The sequence below is a fragment of the Arachis hypogaea genome, chromosome 14 (genome assembly GCF_003086295.3).
Source record: "Arachis hypogaea cultivar Tifrunner chromosome 14, arahy.Tifrunner.gnm2.J5K5, whole genome shotgun sequence".
Lineage (NCBI taxonomy): Eukaryota > Viridiplantae > Streptophyta > Magnoliopsida > Fabales > Fabaceae > Arachis > Arachis hypogaea.
This window is the reverse complement of record NC_092049.1, coordinates 7,823,886-7,840,079: the sequence shown is the minus strand read 5'-3', so window position 1 is coordinate 7,840,079 and position 16,194 is coordinate 7,823,886. Positions and strand designations below refer to the sequence as shown.

At 29.1% G+C, this 16,194-nt stretch overlaps 2 protein-coding genes across 5 annotated transcripts; both read right to left on the bottom strand.

Moving 5' to 3' along the window:
* Positions 1-2,459: 2,459 nt before the first annotated feature.
* Positions 2,460-10,798, bottom strand: LOC112741318 (protein NAR1). Of its 4 annotated transcripts, none has more exons than XM_025790250.3 (12): positions 10,426-10,798; positions 6,935-7,082; positions 6,695-6,768; positions 5,606-5,759; positions 5,214-5,400; positions 4,457-4,583; positions 4,114-4,291; positions 3,969-4,018; positions 3,718-3,889; positions 3,423-3,549; positions 3,243-3,334; positions 2,460-3,106 (listed from the first exon to the last, which is right to left on the bottom strand). In XM_025790250.3, exons 2-12 carry the CDS (start codon positions 7,055-7,057, stop codon positions 2,954-2,956), a joined length of 1,437 nt encoding a protein of 478 aa, XP_025646035.1. In that variant the 5' UTR covers positions 7,058-7,082; positions 10,426-10,798; the 3' UTR covers positions 2,460-2,953. The 4 variants fall into 4 exon arrangements, with proteins under 4 accessions (XP_025646035.1, XP_025646034.1, XP_025646036.1 ...); XM_025790249.3 differs by having other exon boundaries at positions 6,935-7,147; positions 10,426-10,797; XM_025790251.3 differs by having other exon boundaries at positions 6,695-6,761; positions 6,935-7,147; positions 10,426-10,746.
* Positions 10,799-11,548: 750 nt separating this feature from the next.
* Positions 11,549-14,948, bottom strand: LOC112741317 (CASP-like protein 2B1). Its single transcript, XM_025790246.3, has 3 exons — positions 13,879-14,948; positions 13,652-13,784; positions 11,549-12,104 (listed from the first exon to the last, which is right to left on the bottom strand). Exons 1-3 carry the CDS (start codon positions 14,100-14,102, stop codon positions 11,856-11,858), a joined length of 606 nt encoding a protein of 201 aa, XP_025646031.1. The 5' UTR covers positions 14,103-14,948; the 3' UTR covers positions 11,549-11,855.
* Between the last annotated feature and the right edge of the window lie 1,246 nt (positions 14,949-16,194).

The window sequence follows — 16,194 nt, the reverse complement described above, 5'->3', positions numbered from 1 at the left end:
ATACTTTTCTGTCCATTTTTAATAGTTCATGAATATTTTTTAATAAATTTTTTTAATAAATTTTTTAAATTATACTACAAAAAATATTTTATCCTATGCAAAATAATTTAAAAAAAATGGCTTAAAAAATGTTATGAGTACTATAAAAATTTGTAATGTTATAATAACTTAGGTAAATACATGCATGTACTCAAATTTTAAATAAAATATTCTACATAGTCAATAATAATTTAGAAATGAAAGAAAATATTTTATTCCATACAAAATAATTAAAAAATATATTTTATTCTATACAAAATAATTTTAAAAAATGGCTTAAAAGATGTTATGAGTACTATAAAAATTTGTAATATTCTAGTGATTTAGGTAAATACATGATAAAAATATTTTTTTCTTTAATTTCTAAATTATTAGTGACTATGTGGAGTATTTCTTTAATGTCTTAAGTCATTAGGACATTACAAATTTTTATAGTATAGTACTTCTAACATCTTTTAAGGCATTTTTTAAATTATTTTGCATAGAATAAAATATTTTTTATGGTATAATTTAAATAATTTTATTAAAAAATATTCATGATAATTTTTTAATAAAATTATTTTTTATTATATGGTGAGATATTACATGATTCGAATTACGCATAGGGAAGTTCGAATTACTCTGATTCAAATTATATGTTGAGCAATTCGAATTCTATACAATACTCTTCTGCCCATTCTTGATAGCTCATGAATATTTTTTAATAAATTTATTTAAATTATACCATAAAAAAATATTTTATTCTATGCAAAATAATTTAAAAAATGCCTTAAAAAATGTTAGAAGTACTATACTATAAAAATTTGTAATGTTCTAATGACTTAAGACATTAAAGAAATACTCCACATAGTCACTAATAATTTAGAAATTAAAGAAAAAATATTTTTATCATGTATTTACCTAAATCACTAGAATATTACAAACTTTTATAGTACTCATAACATATTTTAAGCCATTTTTTAAAATTATTTTGTATAGAATAAAATATATTTTTTAATTATTTTGTATGGAATAAAATATTTTCTTTCATTTCTAAATTATTATTGACTATGTATAATATTTTATTTAAAATTTGAGTACATGCATGTATTTACCTAAGTTATTATAACATTACAAATTTTTATAGTACTCCTAACATTTTTTAAGCCATTTTTTTTAAATTGTTTTGCATAGGATAAAATATTTTTTGTAGTATAATTTAAAAAAATTTATTAAAAAAATTTATTAAAAAAATTTATTAAAAAATATTCATGAACTATTAAAAATGGACAGAAAAGTATTGTATGGAATTCGAATTGATAGCTCATTAATATTTTAAAGAAGTCTCGTAATTAAATATTTTGTTAGCTTTTTTTTAACGTATGAAATAAAAATATATATTTTTTTAATTTTTAAATTATTAATTTTTTTAATAAATTTTTTAATAAAATTTTTTTAATAAATTATTAATTTTTTAACAGCATAATTCGAATTATACCATAAATTACTGTGTGTGATTCGAACCAAGCTGGTTCGAATTATGTTTGTGCATGTGTTTGTGTATAATTCGAACCAAACTGGTTCGAATTATGTAGAAATGGAGTTCGAACCAAGCTGGTTCGAACTACATATAAACATGTGTTGGTAGATTCATGAAGCAGTTTTCGTTTTGGCTTATTCACGTAAATTATTTTCTCCCTTGGCTTATTTCTGTGTTTTGCCCTTTTGCAAACCATGTGTCCATATATTTTAGTGTCCTATCTTATGGTGTTTGCATTTAAATTTAATAGAAAAAATCGATAAAAGGCAAAACTAAATACCTTAAGTTATATTTACCAAAAAATACGTGTCCATATATTTTACGGAACCAAAAACTTATTTATGCAATTTTTTATCACAAATAAATAAAAAATATTATATATACATAAAAAATTATCTACTAAATTAATTATATATTACATTATTTTTAATGTGTAATTTATATTCGAACGTATTTATGTCATTTGAGTTATAATTCGTTGGCAAAAAGAAAAAAAAAGTTACATGCTTATATTTGACTAATTTATATATTTTGCAATGTTGATGGGTTGATTTATATATTTTAAAAGTTGAAGGGCTACAAATTCACAAAGCAAAAAAAAGATACGACAAAGTTTTAAAAATCGGTTTGAATCGATTGGTCGAACCGGTCGAATTGCAAACCGATAGATAAAGCGATTCAAACAGATATCAAAATTGGAAAATTAGAAAATTACCATTGAACCGTCGAACCGGATGAAAACCAGTCACGTATAATTGCAAATAACTTTAGCATCATAGTAAAGGAATTTCGTCAAATTAGTGGATATTAAAGAGTGAAAAAAGATTGTCTTTATTTAGAAACGGTTTAAATTTTAATAAAACCTTGTACATATCAATTAAAGAAGTTTACAGCAAAGAGCAACACATAACCCATAGCCTCTTATTCGACTCTATAGTCAAGATTTACTTGCTTCCTTACTAAACTCAACTGTCATTAGAAGTTAATACATGGAATGAACTGGCAGATGTGTTGGAACAACACACAAAACAGTATGTTTAGTTATCTACACATTGAAATTATTGACAAACCTGGATCCCACAAATAATAGTGGCTCCAAGGGAAAAAAACTAAACAAATATCTAAGTGATTTTTCCATTTGCAATCTAATTGGGTTGACTTGAGATGAAGGGTATACAATACAAAACTCAATGGTGGTGACTGGGGTTGGTATAAATATGGAGGGTGTAAACTATATATACATAAGAAAAAAAAGAAACTGCCCACTACCAAAATTGGATGATGATGACCCATTGACCCTTCTGATACCACAAGATTAATTGAAGAAAATTACTGGGAAAAAGGTCCTGTTCCTTTCAACCCCATTTCTGTTCAAACTTCACTTCTGAAATTTTCTCACCAATTATGCAATTGAGAGGTAATGCTTTTCTCGACGGGATGGTACTGCGTGTAAAGGTGTCTCTTGGCTTTATCGGAGCCAGGCTGCTCGAGCCACTTGTCATATAAGCCTCTTACGATGGGGTTATCGAATGGTTCTGCTACACGAATCTAGCATATACAGAAATTTAGTCATTCACTGATTCAGAAATGTTGTAAGGAGAAAAATGCAGAAAAAACTTAAATTACAATGCCCCACAATTATATCATTCATGAAAACTAACGGCAAGTTTGCAACAGTTCTTACATTTTCCATGTAAATAGTTTCCAACAACTGGCTCAATTCTTTGGGAGATTGCCCTTTCTTTGGTTTAATTTGACCTCCGCCATTCAAGCAACCTGCTTAAAATCAATAGCATGTTAAATCAACATATAAATAAAAGGCTCCATCAAAAAACATTTGAGATGGAAAGGAAAAATGCAATACCTGACGGGCATGCCATGATCTCCAGGAAATGATAGTCACATTTACCAGTTTTAACTTTTCTGACAACATTTTGCAGGTTTCGGAAACCATAACAGAGAGCAAATCTCAACACTGTTTTCCCCTCCACCTATATAGACATTAGAAAACAATTTATATCACTATATGAAGATAATGATATATATTCCATAAATTGTTATTATGCATGAATATGCAATATCTTAAATACTTTGACAACCTTCATATACTCGAGCATAAACAAAAAAAGCTATATAAATATTTTCACAAGAAAACTTGCCTCAAGTGTAACTTCCTGAAAATCTGAATTCCGTATATTTCTAAAGTTCAGAGGGCCATCAATCTGTCTTCCAAAAAAAGTTCTAGCGGCATATCGGAAAATTGTTTCTGCATAACCTCCAGAGCTTCCACGGACCCCATAAAGGTAACCTTCTTCATTAATATTTGTCAACCTGCATGAAAGTGCATCACATCTAAACTATTTCATAAACACAAGAAACTAAAAGATAGAGGCAGTTTTTAGTTTCTTACGGTCTATCCAAAGGAGATTCTTCTAAGCTTTGAAAATCAACTTCTTTTAACTGCAAAATAGAAACAGAGCAGAAAATTATTCACAAACCATTAGATAGAAGTGAATGAATTCACAAAACTGCTGAGATGCATGGAGAATACTAACCTGAATCAATTCCAAAACTTCTCCTGTTGTGAGTACCGAATCGACCTCTGTCATCATGTTATCTTCATTCCCACTCCCTTCATCATGGGACTCCGGTTGGAAAACGAAGTCATCCCTAGCAGCCTCAAGCTTTTTATCATAACAAGGCATAACAGTGACGTGGTAAATTTCTTCAGGCCTGTTAAATAATTTCCAAGCATTTCACTACATAGATAACTGGAAATGTTGGCTTCTTTTTCAGCATAACAAAAAAATTAAGACATCATATATTATCATAAAAATAACAGGGGACCTTTTCAGTTTTCATCAGTAGAAACTTTATTATGTTGAGTGAACACCCTACCTAAGCCCCATATCTTGGCATAAATAGTGTTTTATGATGGCTCCAATTGTTTGTTGTGGACTCTTTACTTTTGAAATATTTGGTAAAACAAACGACCCAAGTTGCTTCTCTGCATAGCATATCCAACCTGAAAACATATGTTCACATCACAGCAATCAGTTAGCATTTTTCCCTCCTACTTGAATCCTCACTAAAACCTATTCTAAATACTTTGAAAGTAAAATTTTCAGTTCCCCCTTCCTTATCTCAAACTCCAAATGCTATACCATAAAGTCACTAGTAACTAAAGAAAGAAGCCATTTTTCATTTTTTTTTTTTTGTGATCAAGACAGAAAATTTACAGAATTAATAAGTTAAGATCCCAGTTGAAGTTCCTATTTCCAAATTCAGTACCAAAAACAATTGCAAATCCAATATTTCTCCAATACTTCTCCAGGTAATATTAAATATAAGCCAAGTACTTTCACAAATCACAATATCGTTTTGTCCAGCATCCAGGTGTATGTGCTTGAGACAGTTTTCGAGTGCATTTGGTTGAGATAAGAAAAAGGAGTGTTTTTTATCATATAGTTTTCAGTAAGAGTCTATTACATAAGGTACTTTTTTTAGCTTATAGGAAATGCTCTTAAACTTTTAGTCTTTTCACAAATATTTATATAATTCTTAGAAGTCTGTATTGGTCTCGTTTAATTAGATTAAACAACCAGGCCTTAAATGTAGCCATTACCAAAACTAATAAAGAGTTAAATTTATATACCTGGGCATGCAGAAGCAATCATAGGTAGGCTCGACTTATTCTTCTCATCATCAGACAGTTGACTCTGTTTGTACCTTGACATGAACTCCATACAAGATTCAATAAGGGTTAAATCTCTACTGCAACTTGTATCGAAAATTGCCTTCACTCCCAATGATTTGAAAAATCTTGTCAGCTTCTTGAAAACCTGTAATAGCAAATATTTCACATTTAAACCATGAGTAAAAGAATAAGAGAAAAGCATTCTGGTACAAAGATAAACCAAACAAGCCAGAATTCATAGAAACTGAATGTAGCAGGCTAGAATTCAAAATGGTTGTTTAAATAATGGCATAGCCACATAATTCATAGACTTCAATTCATAGACTAAAAGCAAATATCTAAAGCATCACCTGAAGGGGAGAAATGCCAAAATGAGCTGCAAGGGAGGCCCTTGACTGGGGAGAAACAGACATAATCACTGCTTTCCCTTTGTTAATATTAGATAAGAACTCATCCAAACTTTGTTTCTCCAGCATAACTGTCTCCGCAGATGTCACACAGCCACTGTATTGTCAGAAAAACTCATTATGTAAGCCATATTGGCCTTATTAACCATCCCATAAACATAGGGGAATATCTTATTTTTTTAATGCTAAAAAATAACCACACGTATGACCTATTGACATTAGGTATCTTGGATGGTCAGTCATAAAACTTTCCCTTGGTGTAACCCAGATTCTCATGTTTGGCCTTCAGAACCTTCAGAATATTTCCCCATAAATCTATTTTAGACTGCTAATATCTAATCCTTCTATATAAATTTCAACTTTAATGAATTCTTTATAGAAGATCGAAGTCTTCTTTATGGTGCTAAGGGTTTTGTTTGGATAATAAATAAATTGCTTAGGCATTGTGGAATTCTGATAATTGGGTTTTTAAGGATGTTCTGATTCTCAGACTTTGAATTTTCGACTTTTTAGAGAATTTGGAAAGAGTTGCTTTTGATATAAAGAACAACTTGGACTAGTGTCTTAGAAGTAATTTCTAAAATAGTTTCATCCAATACACCCTTTATTGCATTCTAAGAGCCAAAACGAATAAATGCTTCAACATAAATTAAAATACCAACTCTCCTTAAGCTATATTATAAGATTAAGACTCCTAAGCATGCATTGTGCGGTTATATCTCCAACAACAAACTACTATGTCTTTGTATATCAGTTCTCTCATAATTCATAGAATGTTTTCATCTTGATGCAAAGTGATCTGATCATTCCATAATCCCGTAGTCCAAAATCCCAATACAGCCCTATCACAATCATAATATTACTGACAGAACAAAAACGTCATGAAAGGTCTAAATTCAATCATCAACTAGTGTACTTTTCATTGTTTTCCTAGTGAAAGTTCGCTGGATGTCCAAGGTCATGGGAAAAAAAGTAATAATAATACTAAAAAAAAATCACTTCACACTCGCTGAATGTTAAGAGAGGACAAACCTGCATGCCAAACAATCCTTTAGAGAAATCTTAACAGGCTCTGACTGAACTTGCTTGCTTCTGCCAACTGAAACCTACCGGCACACCAATAACGAAAATTATATATGAATAAAGACCCAAAAGAAAAAAACAATGAAAGTTTCAGCTGAATATAAAAAAGAGCATTTTTTTTTAAACAAAAGAACACTTATTTTCTTTCTATAACAAGAAGAGGATTGAAAAGTGAGTTGCGGAAATTACCTCGGAATCGGGCTTGTTGGCGTTCGCTTTCAAGCCCTTGAGCGATACTATGCATGCCTGAGACGGCGCTATGAAATCGTTGAGGTCCCCAATCCGAAGCGCCGCCGAGAATTTTTCCGACATGATCAACAATTTGTAGTTGGGGAAGCTGAAAAAGAGAGGTCAGGTGGCGGTACTCGGTAAGTTGATTGATGATAAGGAAGCAGAGGGTGTCTGTAAATGATGAAAAGTTAGGGTTTTGGGAGGGGAACAAATATTGGGACGCGCCCAGAAAGTTGGAGAGGAATCTAAGTTAGGTCGGTCAAATGAAGAAGAGGGAGAGGAGTGAAGATGATCGATTCAGTATTCATTTGTTTCGTCGAATAAAATGTCAAATCCGTCCTCGAAATGTTCACCCGTTTTGTAAATTGATCACCAAATTTTTTTAATTTAAATTTATTCTTTAAGAATTTAGAAAGTTAGGAATTAAAACCCGTTCAACAATTATTTTTTTTATTTTAAAATCATTAAAAATGAATAATTTGAATTATTCTAAAAATTTTAATTCCTATTTTTTTATAGAAATGCCGAAGACCAGCAGAATTTGTAATGTATAACCATTAATTAGTTATCATCAATATTTTTAATAGTGTGAGATGACATCTAATGATATAAAATTACTCATTTTTTTTAATGGTGTGAGATAACATCTAATGGCTAAATTTCAATAAAAATGCTAGCCCATAAATTTTCTCATTTTTTTATTTATATATCAGAATAAAAAGAGTCTAATTTCTAAATCTACTCGTACACTTTTTAAATTTAAATTCTATTTATTAATAATTTAATATATTAAAAATAAATTCTTTTTAAAAAAATAAAATTTTTTTCTCATGTTAAATGTTTTTTAGACAAGCTCTAAAGATTTTAAATCTTTTCATCACTTTCGTTAAAGTTTGTTGATAATATAGCATATCAAAAAATAATACTATATATTTAAATTTTTTTATGAACTAAGTTTAACTAAATTAATTAAATAATAAAACTCAAAATAGTATTAGTTATACTAATTTTTGTTATATTAGATTAACTTAATTAAATTTAATTAATAAAAATATTTAAATGTATAATATTATTTTATATTAAATAACACCACAGTATATATATATATATATATATATATATATATATATATATATATATATATATATAACTACTGACATAATAAATTTATAAAATTATAAAATCAACCACAAATAAAAAGTTTTTTCAATTTAGAGTTTATTTAATCTAATTACATAAATTTATTATGTTAGTAGCTAATCGTTAAATGTGTATTGTAGTTTGGTTTTATCTAGCGTGTTATATCAATGAATTTTGACATTGTTAGTAACATAAATAAATAACTAATATGACTAATATAAAATTTTAAAAAGAATATTTTATAAAAAAATATGTTTCAAAAACCAATTTAAAAAATAAGTAATTTTTTAAAAACGAATATGACTATTTTTCTGTTTGTTCATTGTTTAATTGTGTATTGGGCAACAATAATATGTTTAAGAAAAATGATTAGGAGTTTTGAATATAAACAAGCTCACATTTTAAATGATAATAAGAAAAAATTTTAAATTTTTTTATGTATTTAATATATTAAAAATATAAAAAAATTAATAATTTTTAATAAAATATTTTTATAATATTATTAAAATATATCTTTAAGACATGTATTAACCTTAAATAATATGTATTGGACAACAATAATTATTAATTAGGAGTTCTAATTTATTTTTTTAATTATCTTCTTAATTTTTCGAAAAAAAATTCAAATTTTTTTATCTTTTCAATTCTTTTAAAACTTTTTATATATATTCAAATTTATTTTTTTTTTAAGTATTACGAGGATGAATTAAAACTCCTAATTGTGATTTTACATTTAATTATTCTTGGTGAACAAAGAAAAAAGAAAAAAAAACATTGTGATTATTTAGGACGTGAATATCAAATTTTACTTTTGAATTAAGTTATTTTTCTAAAAAACTTCTCTAACTTAATTCATGAAATAGAATCCTAATCCCAAATAAGAATAATATTATATATTTGTATAATTTTTTAACGGCTTTTATTTTTATGTTTAGTATTAAAATAATTGATAAAAAATAAGTGAAATAAATAATTCTTTTATACAATAAAAAATATAAAATAGAAATTGTACAAATGAAATTATCTCGACCACTGAAAAGACCACTGAAAAGACTTTGACAAAAAATCAAGTGAGAGAACATAAAATAAAAAGACACTACATTCAATTCAAAATTTTAAAGTGTTAATTAATAGATCTCTCATCTTATAAACTTTTTATCATTGGTTATCAAAATCGAACCGGTAATTTATTCGGTCATACGACTGGATCACCGGATCACTAATTCAATCGGTGGGTCACTGATTCACCACCCAGTTGATCTAGTCATAATTAAATAAAAATATAAAATTATAAAAAAAGTTAAAATGAATTCTTTACAAACATAATAATAATTAAGTATCAACTTGTATATATAAGTCACATAACTAACTATATAAACATAAGTCACTAATACAAAATACTTTTTTAATTTAAATAAAAAAGAAAGCAAAACATAACACACTCAGGAAATTAATGATTAACAAACTAATCAAAAACATAAATGCAACTAATTTATAAATCAATCCATCAAATACCCACATTATACAAATAGTCCAATATTGCCTATGTAATTGTCAATACTCAATATTAAATCAACTCTTATTATTACAATTAAAGGCTAAGACTAAGACTATGAGTCTCTACACAGAAACTATCTATTCTTACAGTAATAAATTCATCTTGGTGACGATTTTCAACAACAAATTCAACTCACCCATGATTTTCAGCAACAAAAAATATAGTTCAAAAGATGATTTACAGCAACAAATTAAACTCAACAGCAACAATAAATTTAGCTCAATACAGCAACAAATTCACAGCAACAAAAGATGGTTCAGTAATGATTTACAACAACAAATTGACAAGGACAAGGGAAAAGGAAAAATTGAAAAAGATAGAAGAGGGGAATGCAGGGACAAAAGAAATAAAAGAATTACAACAATAAAAGATTTAGTTAAGTGATATTCAGCAACAAATTGAACTTAGAGCAACAATTTAAAAGCAATAAAAGATAGGTATTCTATCATACTCATCTGTCACAATAAAATGCTTCATCAATTCAACATGTTTTCCAGCAACGAAAAAATTTGCTGAGCAATATATTCAGCAACAAATTCAGCTCATTCATAATTTTCAACAACAAATCAACTAGGATAATTTTCAGCAACAAAAACTTTACCTACAAATATGATTTACAGCAACAAAAAAAAAAAAAAACTATATCATTATTTCAGCAACAAATTCAACTTTCAGCAACAAAATCGAGGTGTAGTGATGATATACAGCAATTAAAATTGAAAAAGAAATAACAGGGCCGAAGGAAGCTCACCTCAGCACCTGCCACGGACCAACTGACGGCGAAGGAAGGAAGCTGACCAACTGAACTGACGGCGGAAGCAAGAAGACGACAATGACCACCACCCGAGGGACCAGATGCTAGTTCCGTCTGATTCTGCCGCCGTCGAAGCGAGCGCAGAACGGCGGCGACTGAGCTTGAGACGGTGAGGACACAGCGTGACGAGCTTGAGTCTGAAACGATGACTGCCAGAGAAGTGAGACACCGGAGACAAGAGTGGCGTGAGAGAGGTGAGAAAGCTTGAGGGAGAGAGTGGCGCGAAAGAGACCCTAGAGAAGAGAGACGTTGAGGCTTGGTCGTGGGTGATCACTGCACTGCAGAATTAGGGCATTTGGGCTTGGGGTTGGCTTCGAACGACGTCGTTTCCATTTTTATCCCCAAAAAAAAATTATCCGGTCCGGGTCTGAAACATGAGCGGTCCAACGAGTGGCTTTGGCCTGGCCAAGTAACCGGGTGAGCAGGTTTTTGGTCAAACCGACCGAATCGAACCGAATTTGATATTTCTTACTTCTTCTTACCAGTTTTTTAACGTGAGACTAAACTTTAAACTGCTCACACTTGCTATTTAGCTATTTAATACATTTCTTGCTTAAAACTTCCTTGAAAATTTGAAATGAGTCAGAAAATTTGAAACAAGTCCTTGTGTGCTAGCATCATTCGCTAACTCATCCGGATTTAGATACCCGCAAATTATATGCCATGTCATTTACAAATTGTGCACATTAATAACATTCACCACAAAATTTGGTTTTCTTACTTTTCTTCTTTCCTTTGATTAAGATTTTTTTTTTCCTCTAAAATCCTTTAATTTATTAATACTCTGGCAAAATAATAAAAGTGATGAAAGAAAAAAAAGTAGAAAGCAAATAAGAACTTTGAGTGTTAAAAAGTGGAGATTGGCATGAGTAGCTATGTATTGATCATAGACATATATGCTCCATTGATATTTTAGAACAAAATATCAAAATTACTTAAACTAGCATCTATCACATATATTCTAATTCAGAATCATGTCTCTTGATTATTAACCTTCCACGCACATAACAAAGAAGTCAACAACTTTCAACTTAAATGGCATAAATAATTAAGCCCTTGATCAGTAAAATATCCTTTCATATTATCAAATAACAACATCATTCACCACAACTAGATCCATACATATACACAAAAAGAACCATGTCTTAAAAAAGTAGAATGTTACATGCACTAAGATTGTGTACATCTCTTTTGTACATTTTTAATCTTTTGATAGTATACCAAAAAATGAAAAATATTCAAAGAGGCGTACACAAGAGAAAAAAAAAACATTTTTGTTTCCTAAATTACATAAATAACTATTGTAATGGTCCAAAACAGAGGTAGCTAGCTAGGTTACTTCTTAGTTGCAGAGTAATGCATTATTATTACCAAGCAGCAGATTTGGTTTTGTTAGGACCATACAAACGGAAGAGAGTGAAAGAAGAAATGCAAGAGAGGAGCACCATGCTGATGCAAGCTACAACAGCACTAGCCACTCCTTCTCCCACTTGGTTGCAGAATTTCTCATACATGTTGCATACTTTCATCCATTGCAGTTCTTGCTGCCCCTCCTTTGCAAACACTGCTGATTGCCCTGCACCCGCCACTGCTGAAACTGTTACATATGCCATTATCTGCATACATTCCCAAAACATATTATCAGTACCTTTGAATTTCTAGTAATATCAATGTGTGTAAACATATTTATTGATTCACTTTTTTATCTATTAAATGTGTGTAAAAATAACTGAGATGGTAAATTTCTTATAATTTAACTAATAAGTCTTGAATTTAAATTTTGAAAATAACAAAAATAAATATTTTTATATATTATATATAATAAAAGAGTCCAGCTAGGAAGACAATGGCCTATTTATACAATGTGTACAATGGGCTGATTTTCAGGTTCACCAAGGATCGAACTGTTGACCTTTCGGATCTAAAGTTCTAATACCATGTCATGATACTACTCATCCTAAAAGCTTCAGCTGATGGGAAAAGATAACACTAATGATTATATCTCTAATACTCCCTAAATTTCCATTGTACATATTATACAAATATTTCATTGGCTCCTCATACTTTCCCATAATAAAAAGTATTTAAAAAAAAAGTGAGCACTAATCATTCTCATATTTTCATTATATATATGAATTAAAAAAAAAAAACTTATTTGGTGACACTGAATGGGGACCTATTCTTTGGGAATTGGGAATGATGTATTTAGAAGAGAGAAAAATATTTGTACAATAAAAGTCTATACAAGTTGTGGGGCAGGGCACATCTACCATACCCATGAAATGTAATTGCTTTGGAGATTCCCAACCACATATTAAAAATCTAAACAATCAGAAGGCATTTGTGACATACCAAACCTTGAGGTTAAGTATATCTTATGATATGGTACCTAAAACCAAAGTGGTCCCTCAATGGGCCATACATTAATATTTCATGATTGATATTGAAACACCTCAATTTTGTGGGTCATCATTACCTCTTACATTTAACTATGTATTTTTCTGATATGTTATCCTAACTCCTTTCAAATTATTAATTTTTTTTATTTGTAAAGATTAAAACAAACTTTTTCTAAAACATTTAAGTGTGAAAAATTGAAAGGTTAAGAGAAACAGAGTCTCTATCTATGATATTTTCCAAACTGACCCTACTCTCTTTGAGTCTCCATAGCATATTAAATCAGATCATATTCTTTGTATTGGAAGTCAACAAGAAAAGTCAATCAAATAATTCACACTATGTCCTATGACAGTTTTGCCTAATTAATTTCACATGGGTTCATCACCTCATTTCATAATTCATACACCAAGTTGATGTGCAGAAAAAACAAATAAAACTTCCTTTTTAAATTAAGCCTATCAAACTTGAAAGTTTACCTAAACTTGTGGAACTTAGAAAACTTAAAATTATAAAATAAAAATATATATATTGTCACTCATGTTATATCACTATGGACATAATGATAAATTATCTTTTTATTATGTCTTTCCATGAATTTATAAAAAAATAAGTGATATTAATCAACATGGCAACAAAATGTTTGAGGAAAAAGCAAGATGTTGATGCAAGAATCTTGATAATCTTGTGTTTTGAGTTTTGACCACAATGTATAAGACAACAACAAAAAAAAGCAGGATGTGATCTTTCAAATATAAAAGGGTACCTGATCAGCAGAGAAAATGGCCCAAGCTAAGGGCTTGTTGAAGAGAACACTTCCCCTAACCAAATTCACAACACAACGGAATCCTTGAATCAAAGAGTATCCAGCAGCCAAACCATTAGCAACTACCAAGAATCTGCAAAGTTTTTTAATCCATCAAAAACTAATGAATTAGGACAACACTTTTATTGCTAGAAATTAACATAGAACATAGATTAATAGATACTTACACCAAAGCCTTAACATCAGTAAATTTAGCTTCCTTCTCAAAGGAGAAAAACACCTTCACTTGTGAATCAGTTCCAATAAGAACAGCTGCAACAACTCCAAGACCAAGAATCATAAACCTTAACACCAACTCAGCTATCTTGATCCTCTTATCCAACAATTTCAGGTTTGTACTATGGTACACTGGAACTGTTCCAGGACTAACACCTACACCCAAATAACTCATTTTCTCTAGACACTAACAATGCAAAAGAAAACAATGGAGATGAACACCAACCACTAAATTCTTCACCACTTAAATAGACACAGGTTTCAATTATGCATTTAAGTTTTTGTAAGATAGTACTAATGGTGTGTGGAGCTTAGATTGTGCCAAGTGGTCAAAGTTTGAGGGTGTGAGGAGTGAGAACAGTGAACTGGTACAAATGACAAAGGCACTTCAGACTCAGTATTGATATTCATATTCACACACATAAGGGGTCATTAAATAGGGTCTGGTTTTGCATTTAAGGGAATGGTAAATGAAAAGAAAGAAAGAAGGAAGAAAATGTGGTTTTTAGTGCTCCTTTATGTTTATGGTGTCTAGAAAGAAGTAACATTTTTCATGTCCCAAGAAAAAATATCTCTGATCATTGAAGGGACAGTGTGGTGTGGTAAATGGTAACAATTTATAGACCATACCAATTAGTACAAGGCAAAACAATACAACTTGCCTTGTTTTTAGGTTTTTACCATTTCTTTTGGAGCTTGGGAAATAGAGATGGGTTATCCAAAACAATTTACATTATGGGCTTAGCTAAGAATAACAAAATTGGTATAAAAAAAAATTAGCTAACATGTATCTTAAGACTATAAATTAAAATTATTAATAAAAAATTTATTAAACCAATTTGGGTTGGTCGAGTGGTTAGCTCACTCGTCTGCTTAAACAAGTGTCGGGGGTTCGAATCCTGCCTTGTGCATGCAGCAACCCATTGGTCAGCGGCAGACCCCTTAAATGGAACTCAGATCCGCGACAGATTAGTCCTTGACCTGTCGGGTTGGGGGATACCATGGGCAACCAAAAAAAAAATTATTATAAAAAAATATGCAAAGTTAAGTTTTTAATGTAATTATTATGTATTTGTTAAAATAAAAAGTTAAAATCTTCCATTAATAATAATATTAACTTATTTTTTGGGACATATATTAATTAAATCTTTAAAAAAATAAAAAAATATTTTTTAATGTACATTTACTAAAAACTTTACTAATAATATCTTTAATATGTGTCTTAGTGAATATGTCAGTTGAACTCTTGCATTATTTCTAGGTCATCAAAATTATTAGTTTTGCAAGTGAAAAAAAAATTTGTATACATAAAAAAAAATTATCTACTAGATAAATCATCATGTATTTATATAAAAAAATTTATATGAAACTAACTTTTAGTTAACTAATATTAGTCAACTTTGGTATTTATATTTATAATTTAAAATTTAAAGTTAAAAATTTATGATTTAAAATTTAAAATTAAAATAAACAAAATAACTTTTAAAAAATTGATTGATATAAATTGAAAAAACTTAATTACATAATATTATTTGTATATAAATACATGTATTATTTACCATATTTTTAATATATATTTTATATTTTAATACACATAACTGATTGTTTCTGTATAGGTAGCATGGTTGGATACAAATATATAGGATTTTTGGGCCTCCATCAAGGAAGTATTTCAAAGGCCTAATAAGCAATACTGGTATATGTATTATTTATAACAATGCTGAATCAAGCACCATTATGATGAAGAAAAAATTCTAAATAAAATAAAACAGATTTAAGTTGATTTTGATGTTCAAACTCTCAATTATGCTCCAAATTTTGAAACCTTAAACAATAATCTTAAAATTTTTATGTTAAATTTTTAATATTTATATTTTAAACCTAAATTCTAAATTCTAAAACCTAAACTCTACACCTTAAATTTTAAATTTCATGTTTCACCCAATATAAATATTGTTAAGTTTAATCATATATATATGGTGAGAGTACGTTTATTTATTTTTTGTTGATGCAGTATATAATTAGAGACTAAAGTTTTTAGAGTCATATTCGAAATGACATCTTAATATTTTGGTTAACTTAGTTTAATAAATAATTTATAAAAAAAAAATCAATAGGAGTTGAAAATTTTGGTAGGAAATAAAAATTAGGGATTAGAAATTAGTCAAATTAGTATTTTTAATTAAAGGATGATTAAACTTTAGTTTTTCATTTTATCACCTTTCTAGCTTGATCTAAAGGAAAAGAAAAGCAGAATAGAGATGAGT

What these genes read in the sequence shown, in the direction of transcription:
- LOC112741318 (XM_025790250.3), bottom strand. Translation starts at nt 7,057, where the DNA reads ATGTCGGAAAAATTCTCGGCGGCGCTTCGGATTGGGGACCTCAACGAT. An exon ending in TGCCAAGATATGGGGCTTAG is followed by an intron (nt 4,292 to 4,456) that starts GTAGGGTGTTCA and finishes ATTATTTAACAG; the next exon opens with GCCTGAAGAAATTTACCACG. An exon ending in GAATCTCCTTTGGATAGACC is followed by an intron (nt 3,890 to 3,968) that starts GTAAGAAACTAA and finishes ACTTTCATGCAG; the next exon opens with GTTGACAAATATTAATGAAG.
- LOC112741317 (XM_025790246.3), bottom strand. Translation starts at nt 14,102, where the DNA reads ATGAGTTATTTGGGTGTAGGTGTTAGTCCTGGAACAGTTCCAGTGTAC. An exon ending in ACTGATGTTAAGGCTTTGGT is followed by an intron (nt 13,785 to 13,878) that starts GTAAGTATCTAT and finishes AAAACTTTGCAG; the next exon opens with ATTCTTGGTAGTTGCTAATG. An exon ending in CCATTTTCTCTGCTGATCAG is followed by an intron (nt 12,105 to 13,651) that starts GTACCCTTTTAT and finishes GAATGTATGCAG; the next exon opens with ATAATGGCATATGTAACAGT.